The 22747-nt window shown below is 38.8% G+C and overlaps 1 protein-coding gene across 7 annotated transcripts in view; it reads right to left on the bottom strand.

Moving 5' to 3' along the window:
- The window catches only part of Fbxo38 (F-box protein 38), a 44480-nt gene extending 22166 nt beyond the window's left edge, over positions 1-22314 (bottom strand). For 4 of the 7 annotated variants that reach the window (XM_027402769.2, XM_027402774.2, XM_027402773.2 and 1 more), the window contains exons 1-9: positions 22164-22314; positions 14027-14209; positions 11757-11890; positions 9042-9205; positions 8664-8829; positions 6186-6323; positions 4972-5109; positions 4440-4533; positions 3122-3252 (exon numbers count right to left, since the gene is read on the bottom strand). In XM_027402769.2, the coding sequence (XP_027258570.1) occupies positions 3122-3252; positions 4440-4533; positions 4972-5109; positions 6186-6323; positions 8664-8829; positions 9042-9205; positions 11757-11890; positions 14027-14154 (1093 nt within the window). In that variant the 5' untranslated portion in view covers positions 14155-14209; positions 22164-22314. Of the gene's footprint in view, positions 1-3121; positions 3253-4439; positions 4534-4971; positions 5110-6185; positions 6324-8663; positions 8830-9041; positions 9206-11756; positions 11891-14026; positions 14210-14652; positions 14835-21049; positions 21069-22163 lie in introns of those variants that run through there. The other 3 variants (XM_027402770.2, XM_035440123.1, XM_027402771.2) reach the window with 3 other exon arrangements.
- Between the last annotated feature and the right edge of the window lie 433 nt (positions 22315-22747).

The following is a 22747-nucleotide window of genomic DNA, read 5'->3' as shown; positions in this document are numbered from 1 at the left end:
AGTCTTTGAAATTAACTAACAACACTAACCAAAACAAACAAACAAACAAAACACCAAAAAACTCAGTTGCTCTTTGTGAAACTTTTGAACAATAGAGCAATGCATATTTTTTTTTTTGCTTGGGTTATGTGTTAACCAATCAATCTACCTCAAGTTCTACCAACTTTATTTTCCATAGAGTTCATACTTTCTATTACTATGCAACTTTGGTATCTGCTGGTATTTCTTACAGAAGTCATCTTACACCATCTTAAACTTCAACCTCCTTGCTGCTCATTGAACTTCAAGAATGCTTATTCGTTTATGATGAACAAAATCTTGAACTTGCTCTATTCACTAGATGCTGTCCACATAAATGTTCCACTGTAAATTGACCAATGCATGTCCTATTGCCTGACCTTAGTGCAACCCATTCCTGTTCTTAAGTTCTTCTACTGGCCTAAATTCTTAAAATCCAGATGATGTCACCAGGAATTAATTAATTTCTCCTCCTCCTCCTCCTCCTCCTCCTCCTCCTCCTCCTCTTCTTCTTCTTCCTTCTCCTCTTCTTCCTCCTCCTCCTCCTCTTCCTCTTCTTCTATAACTTACAGGGCAGCAAAAGGTAAAAACTACTACTTACTTAAATAAATACCTCAAGTGTTAGACATTGTTACAAATGTATTTATCTTTTTGCTTTTTCTTTTTTTTAGACAGTCTCATGTTGCCTAGTATGGTGTCTAACTTGTTATGTGGCAAAAGATGATCTTGAATTCCTGATTCTCCTTTCTCTACCTCCCAAGTGCAAGGAATATAGGTGTGTGCCACCAAATTTGGCTGTATTTATCATTTTTCCAATGTCTCCTCAGAGCCAGTCAAGAGGAAAGTAGGAAATACTTAAGTATCTTATGTAATCTCAAGACTAACATCAGGCAATTCTCAATTCCATCTCTCTCTAGAGTTCTAAGACATAAGTCTACATTACTGAGTTTTACATCTTGATTACCTTCACATAAAGTTCTGAAATAACAAATCCATGTAAAGAAAGAATCCTTCTCCAAGTATCCTTAGGTCACTGAATTCCAACCATCTTTATTCCTAATACAGCACCCACTTTTTAGGACATTCATCACCCCAATCTGGTACTGTCATTCTTAAGTGCTAGAGGACATGTTTCTATTTATCTATTTTGCCAGACAAAAAAAGCAACTCCAGTTTTATAAGAGGGTACCATTCCTTCATCTTTCTGTTTCAAGATGTGAATTACTAAGAAGACAGACAGAAAGAACAAGAGTGACTCTTATGTGCCACTGTGCTCATGTGGAGGTCAGAAGACAATCCTGCCATAGGTCTTTGTCTTACACATTATCTAAGATGGCTGTATTGTTCACTGATACCAAGCTCGCTGTCCCAAGAACACCCAGAGAATCTCTTTACTCCCCGTCTCACCTTGCCAAAGGAAAGGTGGCATCAGAACTGGGAATTCTCAGATGGGTGTAACCACATCCAGCTTGATGTGTGTTCTGGGGATCTGAACTCAGGTCCCCATGCTTGCCTGGCAAGCAGTGTACTTATTGAACTAGCTTCCTAGTTTTTATCTCACTTAAGATGATCTCTCAAAGGGCATCTAACACTTATCCTGAAACAGAATTCCTGGCAATCTTTGGAGAAGCAGAGTCCATATAACGGACAGGCTGAACAGTCTAGAAGGCAATGCCTTGTAAAAAGGCCAACACCAACAGACTGCTAAATATGAAAGATACTGACACTAATTGCTTTGAAAGTGTGAACTAATGGTAGTCAAGTAGTATTTACTACTGAGACTGTGTGGTGAGGGGGAAGAAACACATAGGAGAGTAATGGTATAGACACAGAAAGCACTGCCTATCCCTGGAAAGGGGGATTTTAACCCAACCCTTCTGTAGACCTAAAGGTGGTCACCAGAAGGTAGGGAAGTTGCTAAGCTATGGGCTTTAAGACTAGATTCTGATGTGAGGGCATCTGGATACAGATGCTCCAAAAAGAGGATAACAGCCTCTTTCACAACCAGAAAAGCTCAACAAGGAAGGGTTCATTTTCTATGAAATCATTCTTAGCCTCCTAATGCTATGCTAGTAAAACCTGAGAGTTTCCAAGCTACACAGATTAAAAGTGGTTCCAGCATTAAATTTTCTAGAAATGGGTGTTTTGATTTTTTTTTTAAGAATTCTACACTTATACTAATGAGAACCTCAATGATAAAGAAATTAATAAAAACACAACTGCTACTGCCATTACATATACTGAAATGAACGAGGAATTTAGTTATGGGTTTTTTTTTCTGCCCCCCAAGACTGTCCTATGTTTTGACCTAGGCTATCTTGGTCAATATTATTTATAACTTTCTATGTTCTGTGATGCAAATTAGATCCAAAGAAAACACAAAAACCATCTGTACAACAATTGGATGTTCAAGAATTTTTGTAAATTATCTGAGAAACAAATTAATTCTTTATAAAATGAAAACAAGTTGGTGGAAATTTTTTTTAACTATCTTACAAATGGAAAAGGAAAACAGTTTGAATAATGAATTTTATTGACTTAAATTCAACCCCAAGGAATGAGTTCCTAATTGTAAATGCATACTCCAAATGTTACCAAGTCAGCAGTAATTACTATAAAATGATACTAACCACCGTGTGCTCACAGTATCTGCAAAGTTTAGAATCCTAGCAGGCTTATTATGGAAATACAAAATATGAGCAAAGAATTTGACCTCATCTGAGGAGATCATAAAAAGCTTCAAGAAATGTGACAGGTCAAATTCAATAATGGAACTATGAGTGACATTCTATGAAAAAATGAAGCAGAATTGCAAAGAAATGTGAACAGTGAAGTGGAAACAACTGCAAACCTAAATAATGATTTTCTTGACATAGTGTTAATCACTACTTTCCCAATAGCATGCTAACACCAGAGCCACAGGTAAGACGATGTCAAGATATCTAAGTTTAAACAAAATGATTCTTCTCCAAGACAGACATGCAAGCATGTAAGACATTAGATCCGGCTATGCTCAGAAAAATAAGGGCACACAATATCCAGATTTTAGTCTATCAAGCATGTTTCCCACAGCAAATCCAGGAAATAAAACATGATATCTTACTCTGTAGCAAGAACTCATCTACGTATCCCAGATGAAGGGTTTCAAACTGTGGAAACTCCAATTCTGCCATCTTCAGGGCAGAAAAGACACCATCTTTGGTTAAAGAAGGCTGGATGCGAACTTCATGTAACCTACAAACATAAAAACATGTTAAAACACTAAATTAGATTCTTCCTGATAATAGAGCTTGGAAACAAGTTTTTAATTTTACTAAAGTTATCACAAGGGATAACTTTCCCCTCTTTCCATTAAAAAACAAACAACCACAAAAACAAACAAACAAAAAAACCAAACAAACAAAACCTGAGGTTTCTATTTTCCAGTGCAGCCTGACATCAGGCAATACACTAGAGCTATGCAATCAGTAACAATAAACCATGGAGTAAGAACCCTAGAACCTGTCCGAGAACCTTTTTTCCTTCCCTAAGCATGATCAGGTTGACAGTGTAGAGCTGGTGTAGAGCTGGTGAATGGCTCAGTGGGGAGCATTTAGACAATAACCTGAGTTACCTGAGTTCAATCTGAAGACTCCACAATGGAAGGTGGGAATTGACTACCCAACATTCTGTCCTCTGACTTTCACATTCATGTTGTGGTGTGTGTCACACACAGTAATAAAAATAAAAGTGTGATAGAGTATATCTGGTATCAGAGAAGAATATTGGGACACTTTTTTATGCTAGTGTTAATGCTTCATTTTAACAAAGATACACTCCTGTGGTATGTAAAAGTAACTTAAGCAGCTATGTTTCATTTTATTCATAATTAGCATTCTACTGGTAAAAACAACTTTTAATAAGCTGATAGAAAAATTCAAACTTAAGGAAAATATAAAAATGTCAGTAGAGGTAGACTTCTGAGAGGTGGAAAATACCAAATATACTATAAAGCGATATGAAGACACATTAAAAGATGCGGAGGTCCAACACTGCAAAAGATAGTTTAAGACAGGTTTCTGAAGAGAAAGTTTATCATCAACTAAAACAATTCAGGAAACCAAGTACAGATGGGGAATGGTTCCAGAGAGGGCCACCAACTTCTATTCATGTTACACTCAGGCACTGCTTTCCTGTGCAATGATACCATATGACCTTCTAGGGCTGACCTACCTAGAATGCAGTCCAAATGGCTCTAGTTAGTTCTAAGTTAGACAAACATGAAGACAAAACCACCTGCTACTTAAGTAGCCCCTTTGTATTTTAAATCCAAATAAGACATGATGAAATTTTATACACAAATATTTATAGCTACATTAGCCCCATGTTTTCTAAAACTTCTAATTCTAGAACAAAAACTATAAGGTAAAAACAAAACATACCTACGGGCAGCAGTAATGATGAGGTAGCCGAGATCTACTTCAAGGGCATTCTTGCAAGCTCCTAAAACAATAGTGTGCAGATTTCTAAAACCACCTGGTAAAGAAAAACAGAACAAAAATAAGCTTTACCTCAGAACTTTTGGTAAAGGAGTTATACATGCTTTAGGAAATAATTACTTGTATAAAAGTAAATGCTTTGTATCTGCAACCACATTACCTCAAGGTGAATTTTCCCTAGTAGCTATTTCCCCCAAACAGACACTCGTGCTGTTAAACACTTCAAGCCTGAAGACAAAGAGAATGCTGGAAACCCATGAGGGAAGTGCAGGACTGATGCTTCCTGGCCAAATCCTGACCCTCCAGTGTATTATGGAACAAGACAAGCCTTGCTCACAGATGTGTACTGTCATCAAATATACCATAGAGAAAGCTAAGAAAACTATATAAGCATTATTTTTAAAAAAGTAAACAAAGTCTGAAGGAAATAAAAGCTAATCTTTAAAACTGCTTTGTAAGTAAGGGAAAGGAATACCTGATCTCCAGCTGTCTTCAACCACATGTTGGATGAGACCTCCCAGGAAAGGGACTCGAACCATTTCTAAGTGTTCCAAGTTCCGGGCAGATGCCAGACCAGTTACCAAGGGCACATATTTCAAGGAATTTGTAGGCCCTGGAAAAAGTAAACAACAACAAATCTTAATGTAATAAGCTGTTTCCAAGATGATTTTTTTCAAGACAGCAAGTAAACTGAATAGCCTATAAACCCTCTGTATTAAAATGATGTATTATTGGTGGCTGTCAGCGCTTCTTACTTTACTAAATCAAAGGGCTAGTCTGCTAACCATATACTTACTCAGCACAGGAATCTTTCAAAAACAGTGCTGAGCTATGTTTTGTAAATACACTTAACTCAATAATTTTCATTTCAAAATAATAAATGAGAAAAAAAAATCTCAAGAGGAAAATTTTGATCTTTCACTCAAGTGAGCTTCTCTATCATTTCAGCATCTCTTTATGTCCAGTAGTGTATTAGATATTGGAAAGGCCCCCAAAAGTAACAGCTCTGTCCATTAAAAGTCTTCCAAAGGAGAGACAGCATATAAAGAATTCTGAACACATAAAAAGGCCAAATATATGAAGTACCAAAGTAAGACATACTACACTCAGTAAAAAGGAAAAAAAAGAGAAGAGAGAAAGATGTCAGGAAAAGCAGTCCCCAAGGAACACACATAAGCTGAAAAGCAGCACACATTTCAGGGTAAGACAACAATAATGCAGGGTAACCTCAGGGTAGCTTGTACATCTGAGTGGCAGTAAACGGCAGATGTGACCAGGAAGGGGGTCAGAAAGGAGTCAGAGGAAGGGTGAACACCCTTAACAGTGCCAACAACAGACTGGGTACTAAAGGCTCTGTTCAGCCTTGTAACATCATAAAAACAAAGCTTAAGGTGGAATAACTGTTCCAAATGTTTAGAAAATCAGAGACTACAAAGACTGAGCTTTATTAAAACAATCCAATGAACTGAAAGCCAAGCTTATATATAAAACACAAGACAATCTGCAGTTTATGTTTTATGGTAAGGTTGATTATGTTCCTACTGCCCACACAACAAAAGATATGCTGCATTCACAAGATGTGTAAGTCATGAAACAGATAGTAATACCATATTTTCAGTATGAATGCAGATTTGCCAGGACACTTTTAGAAGAGTGGATGCTTAACTCAAGCCTAACATATAGCATTACCTGCGCAGTTCCTCATGACAAAGGTTCTCAAGCTGATGCAAAGGAAATCTTTGAACGGCTGTGGCTTAGTGAGTCTCACCCACTTCATGTATAGGTGCCTTAGCATCGGGATGCAGGGGATTTCAGGAACATTGACCCCTGGAGCATATACACAAAAGAACAAGACCATGACAAAAACAGCATTCTATACAGTATGTTCATGAGTCCAGTTTTCAATTGACAATCTATCCTTCAAGGAGATCTATGACCTAACTAGAGCCTACCAAATCTGGCTTATGTAAAACAGGCTGGTTAAGAACTTTTTACAGAAACCACATTATAAAGAATGGGACTTAAAATCTATTCTGTATTTAAAACATATAACCCATAACCATATCTTACAGGATGCAAAGTAAAAGTGCATTTTTAAAAGCACAATTATGAAGATGGAGGATGAGTTACATAAATACTATGTGGCTGCCAATGACCACTACTGTGCCATCAGTAAGAAAGATACATTTCTCAGCTAAAGCTAGCTAAGTTTTTATATTATGGTTCGTAGTAGGCAGCAATTTCAAGATACACATTGAAGTCATTTCAACAAGTATATCCATTGCAGGCATTTATAAATATGTGGAATAAGCCACCCCAACCTTAAGAACAAAAATATGACAGCTGTTAATTTTAATACCTCAAAATATTAAGGATATTTTATGCCTTCGATGAAACATATCCACAGAGAATTCAACTTGGAAAAGAGAAAGGGTATGCAATGGGGAGGTGTCAGGAGACATGGAAGAAAAAGACTGGTAATTGTTAAACCTAAATGGAAGGAGGTAGCTTCAGAAATGTGCTCCAGCAATTAAAACACTGTATGTTAGACAAAAGGCTATGAGAAAAATCTAAGGGTCCAAGGTGATGGTACTTAACAAATAGTAGCTGAAAAAATTAACACAATGCCACTTTTATTGTCAGACTGCTAACAAGAATAGCTAAAGAAAGCAAAATCACAGAACTTAAAACTGGTTGGTTCTTTAAAAGATAAACTCTGGTGAATGCCCCTCCAATCACTTACATAGATTACTCCTGAACCTGTCTGCAGTGTACTTTGGTTTTTACTATGTAAACACACCATATGGCAACACACGGGAAATAAAAATGGGGATAAGACCAAAGGGGGAAAATCAGACCAAGAAGCAAAGAATTCACAAATTAAACTTAGTGTCTACCACAGGTGGCCCTGCTGGCTATTAAGAGAGTCAAAGGGCAAGGCCAGAAAGATCCAAAGACAGCCATCAATCCTACTTTCTGCCAAATTTAGCCTATAAACAAAGGACAATATGCATTTCTTCACATTACCACCATACAGTGGTAATGACTCAAAGCTATGAGTCAATCACATAACTAATTCAGTCCAGTGAAACCTATAAATACTTATATTTTTAAGTAACTGGTACAAGCACTATGGAGAATGTGAAGTTACACTATAAACTTCAGATATTACATAAGTATAACCTCTTTATCACTTAAAAATCCAAATATTGGAATCCTTATTCAGATTTACTCAACAATCTTACAAATAAGAGGGGTCTGTCTTTACTGTCCTTCTGACCCTATCCCACATATGTCCTCCTATGACTATCTAATCCTATTTTAAAAATTCCTAGATCCTCAGAACATTCCCAATATCTGGAGTAATTTTTGGAATACAGCAGATATTCAATACTAACATTAACAGAATAATAAAATATAAACTTAAAAGTAAAATATAAACTTAAAATACTAATAAAGTATGAAACTGAAAATATTTTGGCCATATCCTCAGCCCAAAATGGCAGCACTCAGGAACTAGAAAGACAAAGATGGATAGAGAGAGCTCATGGCCAACATGAACTTCATAGACCATGACTCATTTTTTTGTTTGTTTAATGAGAAGAATTTAAATAAATTTTAAAAGTATAGTTGTTAAGTTTCAGTAGTTATAATGAGTGCCAGACAGCACACAGTCTGTGGCTTAGACCTGCCATGCAATAAAGGCATTTGCCATGCAAGCTTGATGACTTAAGTTCCATCCACAGAGCCCATTGAATGATGGAAAGGAGAACTAACTATATTCACTTGTCCCACATACACACATCATATAAACAAAGACAACAAACTAAATAAAAAAAATGCTTCCTCTCAAAAAGTTGTATTAGAGGTCCCTCCTCAAAAGGGCAAAATCAGAGCAAGGGCAGGATTCTAGCTTGATGGAACACACAAAAAAATAAAAGATTCAGAAGTCTTCAACATGGCAACAGGCTGCTTGAAGAACAACATTTCCCCTTGAGAGATCTTTAAATGGTGGAAAATCTGAGCTTTCATACACATCTCACAAGCACTTTTTTTTTCTATAACCAATCAATAACATGATCTTCAAAATTTCCTAGCTGTTTCAGTGAGTATTCAGTTATACATTGTTTCAAGGCATGACAAGTGAACCAGAAAGCAGGTACTCACCAACTAAATGCAAAGTTTGGATTTTGGCTCCTATGGGGATTTTCAGTTTATTTTCAGGAGGAATTGGAAATGCTCCATTACGATTACGAAATTTCCCCAAAATATGAACATGCGGCATATATGTCCAAATGGATTCTACCAACTCCAAATGAGATGTTTCTACACCCTAGAAAATAGCACCATGACAAGCTTAAGGAAGGCTTTCATTTCATATCCAAAGGGTCTCTTCCTATACAAGACACTAAATATGCAATGGAACTTAAGATAAAGTTTGTTAAGTGTGCAGTTTGCATGTGAGTGAACAAGCTCCTCCACAGTCCTTCTGATCTACTAGTTCATCAACCAGCTGATATTCAAGTGTTCCACCAGTACACTTACCACCAAGTTTGGGCATGCTTGCAAAGCTTCTAGGACTCCTGGAATGCTGAAAGCCTCATGGCCCCTCACTCTTCGCCTCTCGAGATATCTAGGGTGAAGGCCATACAGCTGCTCAACATCTGGCATCTTCTTCAAAAGTGTGAGGAAACTGGAATCTGTGAAGCCTGAGAAGGTCAGAAGCCTTTAGAACTGAGACATCATTCATTCATCAATATGTACTAAGCACTTGTAAGATTCAACAAAAATTCAAACAGAAGGGCTTTGAAAGGTCTATAAAAGCAAATGCCACAGCTGAATAAACTGAATAAACAACAGAAAATATGCTCATCTTATTACATGGAAAATGTGTCACACATACTACTTGGTTAAGATTCCATTGCATGTTTAGCATACTTTACAACTAAGATTTTTCATCTACTGTGTCCTTTTATGTTCTGGCTATTGTCAAGGTATTTAAATCTTCACCTAACAACACATATTTAACTTAAATAATGTAGACTTACGGACTGGAGGGTGATAGGGACTACTCATCACATTACCACCCAGCCTTTTCTCCTCCATAGCTACTATTCTAGAAAACCTCGAGTTCTGCAGAACACTCAAAGTAAAAATAGGATATAATCCTCACCTCTAAGAAATTCAATGTTTCACTAACTTCACCCTATTCTAGCCATTTCCTTGCAATTGTTCTTTTATATGTGTAACTGTTACTCCCCACTATTTCAGACAGTTCATTAAAAAAAATAAAGGAAGCTGGTTGAGAAAACAAGAACAACTGAATAGGAGCAGATGCTGAGATGGTGAGAAACTGTATCTGGTAGGCCAGTTGTGCTTTGTGGCAGGAATAAACAAGATGCAAACAAAGATGGGCAAGCTTCCACAGCAGGAGCTATTGGTTAAACACATATGGAGACAAGTCACAGGCATGACATGTTTTCTATTACTGGGGCTTCAAAAGGCATGTGAAAGCCAACAGTTTGCTTGCTGATAATAAAATATTAACTAAATTAAGTGCTAAATCAAAGCACTTAAGTTTCTTTAAAAATTGTTCTATTTGTAGAGGGCTAACCCAGAGTTGCTGACTACGGAAATCACAAAGGTAACCAGGAAGAGCCAGGCGGGTCAGGAATTCAAGGCTATCCTGAGCCCACCAAATAGTAAGTTTAAAGCCAGCCTGGCCTATAAGCAAGTCTGTTTCAACAACTAAGTGAATAGTAAGAAGTAACGATAGACATTACTTGCTCTCTATACTTACAATGGGCCCTATTACTCTTTTGTAGTGTTTACTGGCTAAACCATTTAAAGTTAACTATTTAAATGTTTTCTCATTTGCTAACAACACATCAGATAAAGTAGATTATCATCTCATTTACAAATGGAAAAACAGAATTAACTAGAAATGTTAGAATTCAAAACCTAATGTGAGCACTACCTAATGTTAGCCTCTTTTTACACATACTATAACCATCATAAATGAGGAAAGTTAGGTAAAACAGGATGTGCTTCCAAAGAGATCACATATGTGAACCATCAGATACTTCTGTCAAGATTCGAGGCTTTGGTTGGGCATGGTGGCACATGCCTTTGATTAAAGCACTATATTCTGAGTTCTGCCAGTCAAGGCTATACAATGAAACCCAATCTTAAAAAATGATTCAGGATTTAAACTCCAGACTAGGCCAGTATAGTATTACACATATTTAATGTGACCTTCTCCTAGGCTACAGACTACATGCTTCCATTTTCTATTATATTCACTACAGAAATGAAAAGCTTTGGGCTCTGGAGTATTTATTACAGTCTGAAAACTGGCCATGTGCACACAGATTCTTCCCTGATGTGGTTAAGTGGCATGATGTCAGTGCTAAGTTTGGCGCACACAGGACCTCTGCTGTACTCCAGAATCCTGCTTTCAGCCTCTGGTAAAGCAAACTTAACAGAGAACGATGGAACTATTCTCATGCTGCCTTGGCTGACTTCTTGCCTACTACAAACTGTCACTGTCTAGAAGTAGCTGAACACTTTTCCTTCGTACTGCGTCCAAAGCAACTACAGACAACTGTGTTTTGTTTCCTCTAAGCTAAGTTCTAGCCTGGCATTGCAACAGTCTTTTCGAGACTGTATATGCTGGTGACTACTGTGTATGAATGGCAAGAGTTCTGAGGGTCTCTTGAAAGGACACAGATCTGCAAGCTGCACAGTACAGTACTCTAGATGTATGTAGTCTGTTCTGTGTGTCCAGGAGAACACAACAAGGTATCTATCTCTTCAGCTTTCCATCTCTGTGCTTAGGTAAGGACTTCACTCATGTTAATGAGTTTGTCTGACTCAACCTCAATCCAAGTTCAAAGTCTTACAGGCTGAATCTTATTTTTTAAAAGCATGATTTTAAAGGAACAGCAAAACATAGTAATTAACAGATTACTGTTAAATGAAAGGCAGCCATTTTTATTGCTATTTTAATAAGGATACAAACAAAGGGCTTCTTTGGGGAATATTCATTCACACATGTATACCATGGGTTCCCCATCATCTTTTGCTCCCCCTTTCTCCTGCTAGATTCACTTTCTCTCTCCCTCCACAGTCCTCCCATTTTCATGTCATAAACTGGTTATCAAACCAACAAATAAATAAATAAGTGAAGTCCCATCTATGAAACCATTTTTGTTACATTTTGACAGGGTGCAAATGTACCTTAAAACACTCTCTACTTACCACTGGGCATATATTCCCACCACCGCCCTGCACAGAGATCCACAACTCTGACAACTCTCAGATACAGAGTAACTGCTTCTTTTAGCTTCCGAGAAAGACATTCCATGCACATGATATCCTGCAGGGGGAGGTACCTTTGTAATGGAAAGAAGTATTAATCAAGGATGCATGCAGTTTCTCTCCCTCTACCATGCCACTACCCTTCAAATGATGTGCAGTCTTAGGAACATGTACAGCACTTTAAGGTGAACATGTGTAATGTCATTCAGCTTATAATTTTTTTAGTTATTTATTTTATTATTTTATGTGTATAAATGTTTTGCCTGCATATATATATATATATATATATACATATATATATATATATGTGTGTGTGTGTGTGTGTACAGCATGCACACTGGTGACCTTGGAGGTCAGAAGAGGGTGTTGGATCCATTGGAACTGGAGTTACAGATGGTTGTGCCATACCACTGGATGCTAAGTAGTAAATCTGCACCCTTGGCAAGAGCAACAACGGCTCTTAACCACTGAACCATGCTCTACCTCCATTTGGCTTTTAAGTAAATATAGGTTGGTCGAAAAATACTCAAGCACCTAAATAAAGTGCTGAACTCTTTCCATGTGACAGCTGATAAAACCTGCAATACTTCCTAAAATTTTTCATGGAAAAAAAAAAGAATTAAAAATAAGCATACCATAAGGCAAAAATGATTCAAAGAAGAAAACAAACAAAAAAAAACTCAGCACATTTAGCACATTTGAAGGCACACTGACAAGGCAAGAAAGAAGAGAGCATAAAGAATGGAGACTTGAACACAGCCAACATCATATGTTACTGTCCCTGTACTTTCCTCTCAACTATCACTGCTCCTTGAAAAGCCTTTATTTCTCCGCCAACAAACACATATGCACTAAGTTATGGCAATACTGTGACGTCCTCTCTCTTCTCACCTTCTTCCTTAAAGTCCCAACCAATCTGTTTCTAGTAACACTAACATGTACCTTTAAATAGCAGAAAACCTCACCTTGGTCTCTTAAAAGCCCTCCTCCACACACACCTAGACTGTCAAGTGGAAGCTACCTTTTACACAGTGGGTGTTGTGTCACAACTGCATTACAAGGTATACAAACAGCTACTCTGTTTGCCACACAACCCAAGTGGTCCAGTTTCTTTTTTCTCCTCTGTGCCACCCTGCCCCTAGTCCTCTAGCTAACAGCTATTGTGACAAGGAGGCACCAGCTGCAAGACTGCATTCTGTTGCCACCAGTCTCCCAGATGAATCTGCAACATAGTTCACTGATTCCTTCAACTCTACCTTTGTAACAACTATGTAACAAGTTCCAAAACTACATTATCATCAAAGTTCAGCAGAGCGTGTCTTCCATTATCTGCTGGAATCCTCACTCATCAGGTAGGTGCTATTATTATGCCATTTTAAAAGTAGTGAGAACTGCCTCAGAAAAGCTAAGCATACAAAATTGCCTACAGCTGGTTAAGTGGGAAGAGGAACAATGACAACATGCTGCAGTTGATTGTAATTCCTAAGAACCATGCTAATTCTAAGAGAAACGTCTATGCAGTATGTTGAATACTTTTCTGTTGTACTGTTTTCCTACCACTGGCCCTTCTTCAAAGCTATTTAAATAAAGAGAATAAAGTCAAATTTCCACCAAAAAACATTATTGCTAGCCATAACCTAATCAACTCTCTAGAATATGATTACATATTAAATATACAATAAAAAATACTATTTGCTTTTTAAATCAAGTTTTATACCATTTCAGTATTTTTACTGTTATCCAAAATATTTGCCTGAGTTAGTTTTATAAGTTCTGAGCAACTTTAAAAAGTAAATCAAGATTATGTTTTATCAAACTTTCCCTAGGAAAAAGAAATGTATGTTTTTCTATGATAGATGTGGTTAAAATCTAGAGTTGAAACAGCACATAGGAAGTGGGGTGGGGAAGGCAGGGGATGGGTGAACACCAAAAACATTTATTTGAAAAATAGCATAATGAAACCTAATTTTTCATAAGTTAATAAAAAAAATACTATAAAAGTATTAAGTACATTTTGAGTCAACAAAAGTAAGGTTTCTTAAGGGATACCAACTTCTTTTTTTTGTTATGTTAAGGAATATGTTAAGTAATCACTGTATCATCACAACAGGAATCTTCAGATAAAACTTTTAGAAGCCTACAAATAAAACTTAACCTATTATTTAGTTTTGTGTTTCAGGTACATAAAAGTGGACCAAAGAAAATCTCACCTGAAAATATGACAAAGCACTTCATGTGACAGCTGATTCATATAGTCCTTTGTATCATCTGCTATCATTTCCTCTGGGTCCTCACTGTCCACCAGACAGACTTTAACGCTTTTCTTCCGTGGCCCCATGCTATGCTGCCCTTAGTGTCAAAGAACAATCTCCTCTGATTTTAGTTCAAAACACCTGAAAAGCAAACAGAGTAGGAGTGTAAAGCAGCACACCACACTCAAACCCCAAATTGCCCCTATTACAAATGAGTTAAAATAATGTTTATTTGGAATTATTGATGTCAAAGGCCTAAAATACTGATGTTATTACAACAGTACATATTCAAATTTAGAAAAGTATTCATTTGTTCTATTCTAAAGACACAGAATATCTTTTCCTCAAGGACAGTTGAGATTATAAATATGAATTATTTAGCATGAATAAAGCCCCAAGAATAAAGTCCTATTTTCTAATTTGTATTCTGGAGTTTCCTACCCAGCTGGTTCACTCAGTTTCTCCAGGCATCAATTTCCTTAGTACGTAAAGTAAGATCATTAAACTAGGTAACAAAACTGATTCAGGCTGACAGCTTATGTTTCTAAACATGCATCCAAAATTAATGTGTAAAGGGAACTCACAGACGTGAACCTTTCAGCTTTCAGTTGAAGTTGCCCCCTCATCTGTGTGCCATTAGTACCAAGGAATCCAACATTTCATAAAAGCTACCCCAGCACAGTAGAGATTCTAAGGCTCTCAGTTTTAATCTGCCACAAATTGCTGTTTTCGGGACAGGAACCTTTTAAATTCTCCATTCTCCTACCTACAAAGTGAGGACAAACCATACCTACTGTGAACAGAATAAAATAAAACTATAGACTCTCTCTCCTTAAAAAATCATACAGAATTTGCAATTCTGGGGGGAAAATTCATTTGTATAAAGCATATACATTTGGCTTTTAAATAAATCCTTAGTAAGAGAAATGTAAGAGGGAAGGAACATGAGGTGAGCAACAGCATATTTTGTTTTGTTCTGTTTATTGGTATGTACGTGGGAGTAACACTCAGACTGTCAGACTGTCTGGAAATAAGTGTGTTATCGATGATGGTCCAGATATGGAACAGTTATGAAATATAAATCTCTTCGGTATTAATGGGGTTCTGTGGACAGAGCTGACAAGTGAAATGAAATTTATTCTGGTATTCTTTAATTCAGACATGCCTTCACATACTTCCAAGTGCCTGCAGTAAGTTCACCATCATCAACAAAAGACCTTGGAAGCCAGAGAGGAGATAAGGAACTGTGCAAATGACCTTAGAACTCCAAGCTGAGACAAGTGGTATAAAAAAAAAAAAAGCAAATAGTTTCAAAGTAGCACTGGTAACACACCAACTTCATTCACTTCTAGATCTTTGAAGGGAAGGACAACTGAAATGATATCTAAGGGATGATCAGAAAATAGGGCAAAAAGGGAGTAGAGGAGTGGGGGGGGGGGCATTCTAGGAAGTCTCAGTAGCATGTGCCTGCATATCCTCGAACGGCTCCCAGGGAGTTGGGTCTCACTGGGGCAGACAGAAATACTAGAGTCAGGTGGGCTGGGATCTCAGATGGAGAAACCGCAGCACCCCAAATGATCAGTGTGCTTACAGAGTGAATAGGAGGCGGGGCTTATGGTGTACTGCTAGACTAAGGAAACAGATCTAGTTAATCTCAATAGGCACAAAGTCTCTGTAGAGGAAAGGTTTTCAAGCTTTATACATCCTGAGGGGAAGAGGGCTATGTGGATGTTTTCTGCATACATTATTAACATCCATGCATGAGCCAAAAGGGAAGGTTTTATCATTTCCCTCTGGGTCTGATGCTAGGGTCTTTATGAAGCCGCGACCATGTCTACAACATACATTCACTCAGGGCCTCAAACACTCGGGGTTTCCTCCACTCCCCAGATGTGCTGAACTCAGGGAAGAAATCTGTTTTAAAGAACTGAAAAACCAATGGTGTTAGGATGAAGAAGGTGAGTAAGATGGAAGTAAGAGGAGGCTGAACTATTAGCAGAGTTCTTAATCCTCAACATGATGAAAAGCCAGTTTTTATCATGATGAAAAGAGCAGTCAAAGTGAGCATGCACTACACTCGGGTAGCTTGGGCACCTCAGAGCAGAAGGACACAGCTTCCCGAAATGCATATAGCTCCAAGGGATTCTCTGCTTCAGCAATAAATGAAAGCAAACTCTAGTCTAAATGAATCCTATATTCTTGTGTTTGTCTGTGTCCTGGTCTCTTCTTCCCCACTGAAACGAGTTCTTGTTGGTATCAGCATGCTGCCACTGCTCAGGCTTTCAGTAGGTCATTCATTTACTAAATGCTTATCAGACCACATTTTACACTGAACCTACAACTAGCTTTTCAACACATCCTCTGATTTCTTACTAAGTTAAGAAATAAAATCAAAAGCAAGGTATAGACTAAGCCTCAACTATGATTTTATCTAGATAAGAGTAAATGCCAAATGTTTTTGACAAAATAATAACAGTGGTTACTTCAAGGAAATAAGAGTGGATTTGAACATGAAAAAGGAACTTATTTTTATTTCATATTCACCTCAATCATTTGAAATTTTCAGACTGAGCATGCTTATAGGATTTCTTTAAAAATTAAAAAAGGAAAGGAAAGAAAATCAGTGTCCACGGAACCCTGACTCCTAAAGGGTAAGGATCTTTCGAATCCAGTCTTAGCTACTTTTCTGATCTCATCTTCCATCCCTTACCTGTGATTCCCTGGTACACTCCAGTAGACCAGCATCCATTCAGCTTTCTAAGCATGGATCTTTCCTCAAATGTCATCAATTGTGACTGGAATAGTCATATCCCTTTAGTCTCCCCCACCCCTTCTCCCTAGTCTAGAAACCATTAGCCTTCAAAATCCAATTTAAATTTTAGGTGTTTTGTGGAAACTTCTTTCATCTGTACTCTATGGAACATAACATAAAATTCTACAGCAATTGTATAATGGTCTATTGGTCACAATTCTTGCCAACAAAGGGTCTCAATCTCACCTCCAGGCAACAAGTCTTCACTCATAATAAATGCATCCACTAATCATTTCAAATTCCTATGAGCAATTTGCTGCTACAATATTCAATAACCTCTCAGTAAATACCATCAGAGGTTAGCCCAATAAAAACATACACAACACCTATCTCCAGCATGAAAAGAAAAGAAAAAAAAAAAAAAAAAAAACCCTCTAAAACAGTTAACTCTTGGAGCCTAATCTAGCAAGGGGCTGCCCAGATGTTCAGAGCAATCCTCCAGGTACTGAACACCTGCTTCAGGTTTAAGAGTTTTGACAGCCCTCCAGATGACACGCTCCTGACATTTCCTAAGCCCGTTTGTCAGGTCCCATAAAAATGGCCTCTCTTCATCTGACTTAAGGTCAGAGAGTTCAAAACTATCCTTATTCTTTCGAGATTAAAGTCATAAGACCTAAAGATCTAAGGCATGGCTAATGCAGGATGTTTGGTCTTAGTCATAGATGTCTTAATAACAAGAGATTTGGTCTGAGGTGTGGTTACTTTTAACCTTCAAGGCCAGATAGGAAGAGATTTAGTCTAAGGCGTGGTTACCAAGTTTGGAGAATTAAGGAAGAAAGTTTATTTCTTCCTTGTATACAGAAGTCTTTTGCCATTTTCCCCCTTTTGGTTGGGGTATTTAAGAATGCTGAAGAATAAACTTGCCACATTCAGTATTCACTGGATGGCCCTCCTGACTCTATTCTGTGTCCTGTCTTTTCCTTAGCATCTTTACTTGCCATTCCTCACTCCACACTCCCCCTCTCAAGTATGGACTGGGCAAGTTGGCTGGATCTGAATGAAGCTCAATGAAGGCAAGTTACTATACCCATTTTCCTTTTCCCCACTGCATCTACTGCACTTAAAGCACCTTCCTCCTGTGACTCTATCTCTGATTATGCATTATTATTTTTCAGGGTTCTGAGCCATTAGTAATCCCCAGTGTCCCATATATTTGTCCCATGTATGCCTAAAGTTCTCAAATAATTAGCATTAATAACTAAGTTTACAAAATTCAGTTGTTTAGAACTCTAAACTACGAAGATATATAGAAGACAGGTGTGTCTGACATGTCTATAAAAGTCTACTTAGCCTATAATCTGTTTTTAAAACCAAAAACCAGCAACAAAAGAAAAAAAGAATCTAAACTATCAGGACTCACAGGATATTCATAGCTCTTACATTATTAGGCCTATAACTAAACATGTGTTCTTGTAACTGCATACTTGTCAGGTGAGAGAGGCTGTAAGGAGGACACCAGATCTTTACATCAAGAGGTTGACAGGGGAGGGCCTATAGCCAAACGGAAGTCCTCTCTAATACAACCAAGTACTTCTGGAAACATTCATGAGAAAAAAAAAAAAATCTTCTTTACTAAAGGGCTTGGCTATTTTTCCTCAGCCCAGTGCATACTGACAAAAGATAACAGAATTGTTCAACTCAACTGGACATCATCTCCTTTACCTCAAATATCAAGCTAAGCTTTGCTGAGCGTCTCCCTCAGGTGAAGAAAACGAACAATTCATGATACAAATTCCCAAGTAGGAAAACAGCTCTCTAGGAAGAAGACTATCATGTTTTCCCTTCGTGTTAAGAGTTATTAAAAAGCAGTAAAGAGGCCAGGCAGTGGTGGCTCACACCTTTAACCCCAGCACTTGGGAGGCAGAGGCAGTGAGTTTGAGGCCAGCCTGGTCTACAAAGTTACACAGAGAAACCCTGTATCAAAAAATAAAAGGCGGCAGTAACAATGGAAGGAAACTGCCATGACAAGCCTTTATTTTCCTTTCTTCCCACCATTTACATCCCCATACCACTAAACACACTGCTTCCCTGGAGAAATGCCAAGAAGTTAGGAGTAGCAGGTTAAAAGAGGGTCTAGTTACCAGCAGCAGAGACCTAGCTGAGTCATGAGGGTGAGGGACATGCGACTATCAACAACACATAAGCAGAAATATGTGATGATGCTGTTTTAAAATACCAAGCATTGTTTCTAAGGCTAACAACTTTTGGAGGCTCTGGCTGGTTCTGAACCTGTAAGAAATGTTACTCTGACAGAAATGATAATCAATGCTTGAATATTACATGCTGAAGGGCCCTCAGAGGTTACCTAGGCACACTGCTGACAGTTTGTGGGTTACAAACTCATCTGAGAATATGACAGTGGCACTTCTCTCTACTACTCCCATGCCAACAGAATTACAAAAAAATTTCAGAGGCTCTTTCAGATGAGCAAAGAACCAGAGTGTAAATTGGGATGTCACTTGTCTGGAGCCAAATATTAAGTGTCAGACCTCAGAAGACTCAGACTTCCTGGCCTACATACCAGACCTTATGACTATCAATCCTCGGCCACCACAGCTGTCTCTCCACATTCCAGAGCTACACCCCAATGCCTAGAGATGGGTTTCAAGATGCTATGAGAATTCTGACCATACCCTTCTTCACAAAGCTAGGCTTCCACACAGTAGCCCATAGCTACCAAGGTAGTCCATCACCATGCCAAAGAATGCCTGTTTACCAGAGCTTAAGCATGGACTCTTCCATTTTTGTCCAGGCATCCCAAGCAGAGTCGTAAGCCTGAGTTCTTTGCCAGTGCTCTTGAAACTAGGTCTTTCTAAAACATACTTTGTCTAAGGCTCCTCTTCTTCTTCAGCTATGTCCTCAGCTAAAAGGATACCATAATAACCTGACAAACTCATTTGGGTTGCTCCCCAAATTGTGTCTGTCTGCAGCTTTAATGCTCCAACATTCCATTGCCTGTAATTAAATTCTTCTAATTGTGTAGTTCCATCATATATATTACTGCAAACTATGGTGCAAAATTCTGAAATCACCTGTGCCTACAAATAGCTTACCTCCTGGACTTAAACCCTGACAGTCTTCCTCTACCTGATCTACCTTGTCAGCATCTTTATCAGGGCCTACTAATTAGAATCCTTCCCTCATCTCACAGAGACACTCTGGAACACACATTTGTTTTATACTAATACTTCACTGAGAAGACCTAAACTAACATTATGAAACTAGCCCAAAATGCAGATCTATTAAGATTTTTTTTCACAACTGTGAATCAACATCTCAACCTGTATCTAATCAATGGCAAGTCTCTTTAAAAGACTGCTTTCTCTTGATTGCTGGCATCTACTCATTCCTCCATCCCCTCCCTCATATATTTACAGTTTGGTAAGTACAAGGTGGCAGCAAAGCCTTTCCATGTGGCTTATCCTCATTGAGATAATTCTTACTCAATCATCTCCATTTACTAAGATCAAATGACAGCTCATTTCCCTAAAAAACAAACATAAACACAGAACAAAGATCTTCTGAAAACATACCAATGGTCTTACACTGCCAAAGTCTTTCCTGTCTGTGGTTTCTTATGCCTCTTTATTTTTTGTTGGCTTCAGTTTATGTCACAGTAACTTTGCAAGTCATCTAGTTAATATTCACAGATCATTTTATGTATCTACTATCTAGGATATACTCTCTTGCCTTAAAAGTGTCATCCACCCACCACACTTCTGATTTAAAGAGAGAGTGGGGAGGGGGGCAAAGCTATATTGATAAAAAGGGCAAGGAATCTAGTTCAACTTTTACTTTACAAATTTAATGAAAATGAGTATCAGGATGATATACTGTCTGTCATGAGGCAGAAGGAATCATTTCTGAAATAAGGATCTAGGCCTTCAATTCCAATCCAAGACCAATTTTTATATCACCTAACTTCAGTGAAAACTAGTCTTCCTTTTCTCTTCTGTTATGTCCTTTTATCTAAAGATAAAATGTACACCTCAGGCACCTGACCATTTAAACACACAGTGTTGTCTGAATTCCATCTCTGGGGAGACATTAATCTCCCTTATGAGGCCCCAGTGACAAACTAAGGTGCAATTCCACCAAACGTTACCCAGGGGAACTAATGTGTTTATTAACAGAGCTTAATAACAGAGCATGACTGAGGGGCTACTTACAGGGGACTGGTGGACTCAAAAGCAGCAGACTGTCAAATCTTCACCTGGTATGGTTGACAGCTTCCTCATAGCTACCCATGGAGTCCTTCCCCCTTCAGTTAACCTTCCCAGACTATATACTTTATTCTGGAAACCTCCCCTGTTTTGTTTTGTTTTTAAAGAGGCCATGTGCAATTAGGGCAGAATTACATACAAATGGCCAGGCGGGTACAAGAGGGCCAGTCCTGAATCTCAAATGAGGGCCCTATGACCCATCCCCCATCACCTCCTTAGATGAAGGAACGTCAACCAATAGCAAGCCCAATGCAGGGCCTTTTGCAGAAAGTCACAGAGGCTATGACAAGGACTGATGGCTGTTAAGCCTGGAAGATAGCACTCTACAATATGCACTACAGCACCCTTCAACCAAACACAGTACAACTGCAACATCACTTTCAGTCATCTAAAAATGGAATTCTCAAACAACGTTAAAATCACATGAATAGCTATTTCGCATTCTATATCACATAGGATGATGTGCTTTCCACGTTCCAATTTCTCCCACCTCCAGAAAAACCTTAGCTTTACAGAAACGCTATCTTATCTCCCATCTGTGACGGGATCCGGGGTAGGAAAGGAGATTAAGCCAGTGTCTAATCCAACACTTTGATCTGACTGATGAGAAATTCCAGGTTCAAAACAATGAAGGGATCTACTCAAAATACAACCACCAAGTAAACATCAACAATGGGGCAAAAAAACAGGGTCTCCCATTTTTCACACGATGAATTAGCCGCATCATACGAGAGCTACTGAGGGCAGGCGTTCCTCAATGTACTGGCCTAAACGACTCAACATTAAAATCGTTGAATTTGTGACGCCCAGAGTGTGTGTTGGGGGAGGGGGCCCAAAGTCCGGGCAAACCTCTCACTTCGTGGATGAAACCGAGACCCAGAGAAGGCTCTGCATGGCGGAATAGAGAGCTGGATGCCTTGCAAGTAGGGCCTGCAAGGCCAGACTACATATTCAGACACTCCTTCCTCGGTCGCTCTAGGCCCCAAGAGTTCCAGAGCCCGGGAGTGAGGGTCTGGGCGGTGGGAGCCCCGGACCCCTCCACCTGCCCACAACCGCGCACCTCCACCTTCGCGAAGGCCTCGCAGGCCGCGGCTCACTTACGCCGGCCCTCCGTCTGTTTTTGTTGCTGAGAGGGACCGAGAACCGCGACAGACTCTTGCTGCCGCCCCCACCTCTGCAGCGCTTCCGCTTCCGCCGCCTCTGGAGCCTTCGGAAATAGTGTCATCGGGGGATGGGCCTGGGCGGGCCCCCACTGTATCCATATTGGGTGTGGCTACGTCACGGCGAGGCAGCCATGTTCAAAGTGGCATATATTTCTGAAGCTTAGCAACAGGTCCTTCTTCCGGTGACATTGGAGGTCCCCGCCGGAAATGCTGAGAATGTCTTGACTTCGCTTCTCTGGTGCTGATAGGCTGTGATCCTGTTTATGCTCTGGCTCCTCTCGTCATTATCTGCAAAATGGATAGGTGCAATAAAGATGTTTTCCGGCAGAATTTATTTAACTAAAAATAGCATTCTTGTTTTCGAGGGGTGTGGGTAAGTGAAGGGAGGCAAACATACTATACAATTAATTAATCCTTGTGTGATTTCGAGCATTGTCTTTGCATGTATGCGGTTTATAATCTCTTGAACGTCAAGGTATTC

Source organism: Cricetulus griseus, chromosome 2 (assembly GCF_003668045.3).
Source record: "Cricetulus griseus strain 17A/GY chromosome 2, alternate assembly CriGri-PICRH-1.0, whole genome shotgun sequence".
In the NCBI taxonomy this organism is placed as follows: Eukaryota; Metazoa; Chordata; class Mammalia; order Rodentia; family Cricetidae; genus Cricetulus; species Cricetulus griseus.
This window is presented reverse-complemented; position numbering and strand designations above follow the sequence as displayed.